This window comes from Phragmites australis, chromosome 7 (assembly GCF_958298935.1).
Source record: "Phragmites australis chromosome 7, lpPhrAust1.1, whole genome shotgun sequence".
NCBI classification, from domain to species: Eukaryota; Viridiplantae; Streptophyta; class Magnoliopsida; order Poales; family Poaceae; genus Phragmites; species Phragmites australis.
This window is the reverse complement of record NC_084927.1, coordinates 35,741,069-35,751,100: the sequence shown is the minus strand read 5'-3', so window position 1 is coordinate 35,751,100 and position 10,032 is coordinate 35,741,069. Positions and strand designations below refer to the sequence as shown.

The 10,032-nt window shown below is 42.9% G+C and overlaps 1 protein-coding gene and 1 pseudogene across 1 annotated transcript; one reads left to right on the top strand and one right to left on the bottom strand.

The window, feature by feature from the left end:
• Positions 1 to 5,743: 5,743 nt before the first annotated feature.
• LOC133925630 (binding partner of ACD11 1-like) lies at positions 5,744 to 8,035 on the top strand (annotated as a pseudogene).
• A 731-nt stretch (positions 8,036 to 8,766) lies between these two features.
• On the bottom strand, positions 8,767 to 10,032 carry LOC133923675 (uncharacterized protein At3g28850-like). The gene has a single exon (XM_062368964.1). It carries the CDS (start codon positions 10,030 to 10,032, stop codon positions 8,767 to 8,769), a length of 1,266 nt encoding a protein of 421 aa, XP_062224948.1.

Below are 10,032 nucleotides of genomic sequence, written 5' to 3'. Positions count from 1 at the left end.
TGAGATGGCTAATGTGCTTTGTTTAATGCATTGACGCTTTAATTAAGTTGCTAGTACTTGACTCTAAGACGGTTCTTTTCTTGATGGACCACATGTAATAATTATTGCAATTTTGGAGTTTAGATCGAGGGTCTACCTCGTCCTCATTTAACTAATTTGGACGTATTTAAAATGAAAGTTATCCAAGTAAATGGATGCCTTTTCTTCTATGAATAATAGTACTACCAGTATATGTAGTACTCCCTCCAGTCACATATAAGTGATGTTTTGGATATTGATATGATTTTCAAAACATATCTTTAACCACTAATTTTTATTGTAATATATTTATCAAGTATAACAAAACTATAATATTATGAAACAACTATTCGAAGCGAATCTAGTCATATAATTTTCAAATGTTCAATCTTAATACATAAAAAGGTATCGATGACCAAAGCTTAAAAACTTTGTACACAATCCAAACCGTCATTTATTTATGATCAGAGGGAGTCCTATATGTACGCACTTACAATTGTGACTCTCCCAATAGTATGTTCGATTCCTTCATGCATATATATACGTCCATGAAGAATCGTGTTCATTTTATTTTGTTACTACTATCATTGCATTTTCTAAACCACCCTAGGATCAAGGTGGATACTCACCTAATACAAGTATGAAAGTCCAATATACTAGTGCAAAATAAGCAAACATACTGATAGTGAAAGCTAGACTATATATGCACTTCTTGATATATAGTTAAAAGAGTTCAGTAAAACAAGTCACAACACTAATTTGACAAAATTAGTGATGCACTTACATATGTTCAGATATATATTTGCTCCTAGGCTTTGACAGTTTTTTATGTACGAAAAGGTGGGGGGGGGGGGGCATTCAAATTCGACTTTAATCAGGTACTTTGTTTTCATTTATGTAAATTGAGTGGAGAAATATTTGGACGCAATCGAGAGTACGTACGTACTGCAAATAATAATGAAGATGTTGATGCATGGACCATGCAATCATATTATCTAAGTGGGGCGACAGGAGGCAGGAAATCAAAGATACACCGTACGACCATGACTACAACCGTGCAACTAATCTCCCAGCGGTCGTACCTAACCGACCAAATTAAGCCCTATCCTGCGCGATTACGGGCCATGCAAAGCTGCAAGGATCCACTGTTATTGATGAACTCCGAACTGCACAGGCATTCCAATGCTACAAAATCGGATACAGCGACTGGTTTTTCATTGTCTAAAAAGACACTGATGAACTGTAGGTCGACAACAAGAGAAACATGCAAGAGAAAAGGCAACAGCAACCGCCACTAGCTTGCTTCGTTAACTGGTGATATAGTATCGTATTTGTATCTAAGTGCAAACGAGGCTACATGCATCTCACGATAGAGGCCAGAACATATTTTCTTCATTATTAGAATAAGCTAAGTGCAAACGACCGTTCCTCTCGCAGATACAAGTACAACCTTGACTGAAAAGTGAAAACAAAGGCCAGAGTTACATCATATATAGCGAGCGGTGATTCATAGCATATCACATAAACGTACCTAAGGTTTCTTTTGGTTAGCAAGGATTAGAGGCAATGCCTCCGAAAGCAACTGAATCTAGTTCCCGCCTATCCAAACAAGCCCTGATACATATAACCGGCTTTATTATCTGATTATTGTTGCGACTATTTTGTTGGAGTAAATATGAATCCATGCATAGTGTAATCCAATTAATATAATATCATACAAGCGCCCTGCTGATGTTTTGATACTTGGTAAATCAAGACGTACGTACAACTGTAGTTTGCACACAGACATTAAAAAAAAAAACAGCACAACACTATGTGATGGATACAGATGTACTGAAGCTTCTTGGTCTCTTCTATAAAGTCAAAAAGCCTTTGGCTCTTTTGGTGACAAGTAGACGAGAATTCCATGTCCGGACAACCATGTGTACCATCTTGGGCCACATGATCCCCCCTGGGGCTTAACCCGGTTGATCTCGCTGTCCCGTGGACTCCTCTTCGATTCGGTCCACACGATGCAATCTTACGGCCGTCGGCCGCCGATTTCGGGACCAACACGTGCAAGCAAACGGAGCTAGCGCACGCCCTCGCAACGCCGAACGCGCTTGTGTCGGCCTCGGCCGGCCTTTTTTCAGGTTCAGGTGGTTATCGAAGGAACGCCAGCCAGTGAGACTCAAACAATGCATGTTGTTGTTGGCATACATGCAGTAGATCTCTCTCTCTTTCTCTGTCTCTCTCTCACACACACGCAGGAGCCGAAAAAACTGTTTCGCGCGTGAGCGCTCGGTAGCTCGCGAGCGACGCGCCGTCCGAGCGGCCCACGAACTCGGCCGGTGCCTCGCGTGCGATGGGGCCGCAGCTGCGCTGCTGGGCCGCAAGCTCGCGCGCGTGTGTGAGTGAGGCTGGCTGGGGCTTTTGGTTAGGGCCGGTTTTTAAGTTTTGGACTGAAATTTTGTTGAGAAATTTTGTGTTGAAAAGTTTTATTGTGAAAATTTATGTTGAAAATTTTATCGTTAACTTTTTTCAAAAAATTTGTTTGTAAATTTATCTCAATAACCTTTTGTCGAAACTTTTTCTCGATAACTTTTTCTAAAAAACTTTTCCTTAGTAACTTTTCTCTTGCAACTTATTTGGAAAAGTTATTTTTGGAAAACTTTCCAAAAAAGGAAATTCACAGGGGAGAAAGCTTTCTGAAAAAGGAAAATTGTGACTTGCTTGCTGGCGCTCGCGTAAATTAGTCCCGTCCCTCAGGACTTCAGGAGCGGTAGTTGCGCCGGGCCGATGCATGCATGGACCCGTTGATCAGCGGACAGGGACTACCAAACAAACATGCATATGATCATATGATGGCCGGGTTCGGATTCTAGACAAGCTCGTTCGTTCGTTCTTACTACTGGGTTTTAGTCCTAGGTACGGTACTTATCCGGATACATTAAGGCAATCATCTTTAATTGGCATATATATGCTGCTAGCTAGCTACCAGCGAACGAGGGTGTACGTGTACTACGACTGTTTTAGCACGTACCGATGTTCGTCCTGTGCTAATCAAGGTTCGCAACCATAATAACAAAACTAAGCTTAATTAATTCAGGTGATCAGGCAGTTTACGCTCTGTATGATCTTCAGTTCAGTCGTCGTTTCAATCCGGTGGTCCGTCTCGATCGATCTCTTTTAAGTGTGCTGCGTGACTTGACTCCTCAGGTGTTTATTAATTTACGTGCATGCATTTACTGGTAATAATGTGTAATATATAGTTGTGTACTGTACATTTCATATATATGCATCAGGAGCAGTACGCTATGACCCATTGCAAAGGCGATGGTGTTGTTGTCGGAACAATAGACGCGCATCTGAGTGCCAAAAGAAGGTTGGAGTGGACTAGCTAGAGAGATTATAAAGAAGTACTGATACTACTTGTGCTTAGGAGTTACCAATATTGAAAGCAGACGATACGTGATGGATGGTTTTTTGAGTCTGTCATAGATTAAATATGTTTAGAAGGTTATTAAAATAGATATGTCTGTAATAAGTTAGATATTTAGGTGTGATTTAACTCACAGACGGTTCTTATAAATTCGTCTGTTTCTATCATACAGATACATATAGTTTTTAAAAAAATATATCTGTAATATTGTCGCAGACGGTTTTTTAAGATCTATATGTATCTAGTTGGTAGATACATACAGATTTTATAAACATCTGTCTATACTTAAAAACCCTCAAACGTTTTTAAATTTGATCGCTCGTCTCCTCTGTCTCTTTTACTTCCAACACACACAAATCACTCTTCTCCTAAGGCTCTTTTGACTTCATACACACAACCCCTTATCTCTGCTCAATATAAAGCGATGAGTAGTGTTCTGCATCCTCACTCGCCATTCGTGTCAGAGAAGTTAGATCTCGCCGGGGTCAAACCCCTTTCACTGCACTGAGGTTTTCGATATGTGCAACTGATGGCAAAACATTGTTTCCGTCGTAGATTTGTAATGACGCAATTCACGGTAATCGACTTACTTCCACAGCACGGATGCTTGGCATCAACTTTGGTCCGATGGAGTTGTCTTCTTTGCTGTTGTGAAGGCCCCTCCATCGACCCTATATGCCATCAACCGCGTTCTTCATTTGGTTTTACTGGATGAAAATTTTTCTATTGTTGTTTGTCATAATAGAGGCAATTTCGTCAACTCAAGATATGCTTGAATGCCCATTTTTTGCTAAACCATGACTGTCGGTTTGGCTGCAACACAATCTATTTATAGCAGATGTGTGAGATCGTTAAGGTGCAGTTAGATCTGGATGACTACGAGCTGCTAATTGAAGATGATTCTCGGGTTGATATTATGCTGAAACACAGAAGGTTAAGATGATATCTATCATATCATCTTTTTGAAAGGCTGCGTCGATCGACCTAAGTTTGTCAATTACTTTTTGTCATTTTGGAAGACGATGTCGCCATGATATCAATCATTTCATCCTTTTGAAATACGACGTCAATCAATCAATAATAATGTATAGGTAGCTAGGTTTATGTGTTCTGAACAATATGCGATGCTCTTAGCCTTCGTTATATGTAAATACATGTGTTTTATTTTTTTTAAAAATGTGTGAATATATTTAATTTGTGAATCATAAAATGTGTATCTGTATGACTCTATCCTCCTATAAGCAAATTTGCTTCCTAGCTATCCCCTATAAGCAAATTTGCTTCCGGCCTATGTAGTCAGGAAGTAAATTTGTTTTTGGGTGGGATGTGGTGGGGGAGACATAGACAATTTTTTTATAAAAAGATAAAATACTTGATTCTTACTATACACAAACGGTTATCTAGAGACTCCGTTTTTATATAAGTGTATTACAAACGATTTTAAAATTATCTATAATAAGATTGATATCACATCTATTTTTACAAAGACAAAACATATAAGCATTTATGATAAAATTTAAAATCCGATCAAAATAATCCATTCTGGAGCCGTTACAATTAGTTCGGTATCACACACCACAAAAAATACTTATCCATTATTAGAGCCGGTAGACAGAGCTTTTGTTGTCACTGCAAGAAGGCAAGGGTCTCCCGTTCACTGTTTCGTACGTTCTGGCGTTTCGTGTGTGTTCCCCACCTACTATTGTATTGATCCGTACATAAATTAGACCCGGCATAGATTACAGATGGGATATAACTGCAAACACCACCGTCCAAAAACCCAAAGCCCAACCGAGTCTATGCACCACCGTCGAAAGCACCTCCAGTCTTCATCTAACCAAACCAGGGCATATATGAGACACATCCACATACCCTAGCCGTCTGGTCGCCACTTTTGCCGACGCCCTCCAAGGGGAGGAAATGGAACAGGTGCATGTAACAAACACACGCAAGATCACATGCAAATGTACGGCCAAAAGCAGGTTTTTCATCTCTATATATCGATTTCTTGTATTCGTGCCGGCGGAGCTCATTTGAATTGATTAATCAGAAAAAGGTGAGCCGAAGAGCAAGAGAACACGCAAAGGCAATGCTGAATTACCTCAGTTCAAGACAACTACCATTGCAATATTCCCTCATGTTATAAAAGAGTATCGTTTTAGATGTCAACAAAATCATCAACATACTACTTTAATCATTAGTTTTTAGCATAAACTATATATGCAGAACATAGAAATTTTACGATATTCAAAGACAAATCTAGCAGGAAATACTAAAATTTTGTGTTTGATGACTTCCAGAATCATGAGTGAAACGGGATACACAGTACAAGTCACTAACCTCTCAAGCAGGGTATCCGAAAGTGATCTTCATGAGTTCTTTTCATTCTCTGGTCCTATTGACTCTGTAGAACTAATCGGGTGATTTTTTACTCTCTCTCTCTCTCACACACAAATTTGATGTATCTCTCATTTTCCCTACTAGATAACTGGCATCTGCACTTTTTCTTTTTTTAAAAAAGTGGATAAATGTTACCTGCAACTTATTCTATCCATTCAAACATGAGTTAAGAAGCATTTGATCTAAAGAAACCATATCAGTAACTTGTTTTAGATATCCATGCGTGCTGAACAACTACTGAGATTCACCATGCTTTTTGTACTTTAGCTTATAGGACGGTTTTATCTCTGGATACCCTGACCTGGCAATTCAAAATTTTGTTTTGTTGACATGTTTCTATGTTCTTGTCACCAGTTTCCTGTTGAATTTGGAAATTTTACAGACCGGGAGAATATGGTTCTACTGCTTATGTGACGTTCAAGGAACCCTATGCCTTGGAAACTGCAGTATTGCTCAGTGTAAGGTTTTTTTTGGCCACAATATTCTCCACAGGAATTAAATGGACCATTTTTTATGTATCTAATTCCTATGACTGCTTCATGTGAAGATGATTTACTGAGACATTAACTTTCCTATAACACGAGAAAGTTCTTGAATCTTTCTGAGTTGTACTCCATTCAGAGGATTTTGTCCCTTTGGATTCAATTCCTCCAATTCTCCTCCAATTTTTCTTTGTTCCAACTTCCAAATAGGCCTCAAAGCTTTATGTACACAAACAATGTCACTTTCCTGTCCTTTTCACCTTAATCTAACCATCTCAAATGAACATCATCCGCAAGATATATCCATATATGGTTTCATAGTGGTGAGGTCATTCAAAATGTAACTGTTATCACTTAACAAACAATGCAGAGTCAGTCTTCTAATCATTTCAATATTGTGTACACCTACTACTTTAGGTGCTGAAACCTACCTTTCAATTTGATATACTCCAGTTTCTGCTACACTTTTGAGTGATCTGGATGCTGGCCATATGTCCACATATTTCTTTGCTGAAGCACTTTTATCACTTCTTTGTCGACATGCCTCCTGGGCAGCAAGTACTTTTTTTTTTCTTTTTGGTTGTGCCCTTGATCACACTTCACATCTTGACAGGGGGCTACTATTGTGGATCAGCCACTGTGCATCACTCACCGGGGACAACCTGAGGAGCCTTTGATTTCTGGGACCGGCCAACATGGCAGGTGGAGGAGGAAACCGAATACAGGCTATGCATATCTCGTTCCACCATTTTTCCATAATTAATAATGTTCAAGTAGGACAATGAAATATCCTTTGTAGATAGAGTTCATTTTTGCCTTGAGGCGATCAATTTTCTGCTTTCTTGCAATAAGAAACACCAACGGATATTTTTTTTAGTTTCTGTGACTGTTGGCTTAAAATTCAAGGTTTATGCCAGTTCCTTTGATTCAGTATTTTGGCATGTATAGGCAAATTATCCCTAATCAGACATGATTTGCATTATACCAATCATGCCAATTTTAAAGCTGCATAAATGATGATAACTTTATGCACCACATAACTGACCAGTGCATCTGGTTATGCTCACCTTTCTGTTATGTGATAATAAGTTGGAATGTGGTTTTCACACAGTAGAAATGCACAGTGATAATAGACTAGAAGGAAAGCGTATCTCGTTCCAGTTTGGCCACTTTAAGATAAACTAGTCTGAATTCTCAAAATCATCATCTTTGATGTTTGAGCACCAGTTCACTCTCCCAAATGCAGGAGCTGACAGTTAATTTTTATATTTCTGAGAATTGAGCAAAACTACCAAGCATGCCAGTTCAACGCTACGCCGCAGGAAGCTTTGACAGTGGCTCAAGATGTCGTGAAGACGATGCTAGCAAGGGGATACGTGCTCAGCAAGGATGCATTGGCCAAGGCTAGAACCTTTGATGAGTCCCGTCGGGTAACAGCCACAGCAGCAGCCAAGGCTGCAGAGCTGAGCAAGAGAATTGGTTTAACTGACAGGGTCAGTACTGGTGTTGGTGCAATCCGATCTGTGGACGAGACATATCATGTATCCAAAACGACCAAGACGGTTGCTAATGCCACTGGAAGAACAGCAGCTAAGGTCGTAAACAACATTGTCACGAGCAGCTACTTTTCTGCTGGAGCTATGATGGTGTCCGACGCTCTTACAGGGCTGCCAAGGCCGCAGCAGATTTGGCTGCTTATGGTAGGCAGATTTGAAGTGAAAATAAACACCCAATGCATCTTTTCAGTTATTGAAACATGAGGACGAACACCAAAATATGATACTTCACATGTTCGATGTATATTAATAGCAGTGTTGTAAAAGGAGATGAACACAGCGTTTAGAACAAACTATTTGTGCAGAACAGTTAAGTGTTGCAAATTGAGTCAAGTGATTGTGCAGTCATGTTTCTGACTTTCTGCTCATTTCATATTCCTTCTGATAAGTCTTGTCTTCCCTTGCATTGCTGGCTGAATTCCTTCTTTTTTCCTGGTATGTCTCTCATTTGTTTATCTACAACCTGGTCGAGTCTTCAGATGCGCAGATTTATTCATCTAGAATTCCTTCCACCACTAGCCTAGCAATCGTTCCTTTTCTGAACAAAGGCAGCGTTCAGTTGACTGCAGCTGGAGAAATCTTTAATCTGGATGACCGAATCGTACGAACTGTCGTTCTTCCCTTGACATATGTTTTATTACCAATCTTATGTTTCAGAAGCCTGAGCAGAAATGAATCGTCTCTGTTCAACAGTTTTACAGGATGATCAACAGGCTGAGCAGTTTCACTTTTAATTCCTTTATTTCCATACATAAAAACACTAAAAGCTCAAAGTATTGTAAGGAGCCTATTAAATTTCTGTAATATTCTTCAGACTGTATAAAGTACAAACAAGTAAACAACTAACAGTGACATATTTTAATCTACCATACCATCAGCCGTACAAGTATCAGCAGCAACAGACGGGGCATCTGACGAGGCCATTCTCATTGCAACCGGGGCATCGCCGGAACTCACCGACGTCGTGATATCTGTCGAATGCGTCGTCGTCCTCGACAAAGATCTTGCAACTGCCGTAGCACGTCTCGCACGGCACGAACCGGATATCGCCGCAGGTGGCGCACGCCTCCATGTACCCGAGCTTGCGCACGGGCGCGGCCTCGCACCCCTCCAGGGCGCGCCCGAGCTCGCCCGCCTCGTGCAGATAGTGCACGTCCTCGGCGCCGCCGAGGTACTGCCCGTCAACAAACACGCGCGGGAGCGTGGCGCCGGCGAACCCGGGGCCGAGGAGCTCCGCGAGCTCGGCCTTGAAAACGGCGTGCATGGAGATGTCGCGCTCGTCCACGCGCACGCCGTAGCTGCGCAGGATGCTGCGCACGGCGCAGCAGTCCACGAACGTCTTGCGTACGCTGCGGAGGCTGGTGAAGTACACGACCGCCTTCCGCTCGCCTCCCGGAGGCCACAGGGGCGCCACCTTCGCGTCACGGGCGCCCTTGCTTCGCCTCCGTTCAATCTTTTCTTGGAACGCGATGATGTGGGCACGGACAATGCCGGAAAGCTCCGGAATGTCGCTGGTGGCCGGCGACAATGGCGTGTCACCGGCATCCACGTTCTTCCTCTCCTGCCGCACCGGTTTCTCCTCCGCCGCCGGTGAGAGAACTGTAGGCTGCGGCGATGGAGACGTGTCCTCCAGAGCCTCCCGGAATCCGGAGAGTATCACCGGGTCAAAGTCCAAAGCGACGGGTATGTCCATATCAACCTGCATCCACGGCGGCGGCGGCGGCGCCTCCACGATGCACCCGTGCGGCGACTCGTCGAGTGACAAGCTCTGGCTCACGGCGCGCGGCGTCGGGGCGTCGTCCTCGAGCCCAGCCATGAGGTCCCACTCGTTGATCACCTCGGGCTCGTTGGGTGGCGTCAGCGTCGGCGTGCGCGGCTTGACAGGCCGCTTTGCCGCGTCCTCGCCGGGGAGCACCACGTCCGCGGCGTGGTCATTTTCGCTCTTCATCATCTCCTCGACCGACAGGGTCGTGTACTTGTACAAGTCGGAGTGACGGCCGTTGCCGGAGAGGCCGAGGGTGCCCAGCACCGACACGGCCCTCGACAGCAGCTGCTGGCAGTCGACGGAGGGCAGAGAGAAGCTCCGGCGCGCGCGAGGGTCGGCACCGACCCAGATCATGTCGCGCCGCGCCTCCGTGGAGGTTGCGCACCCCAT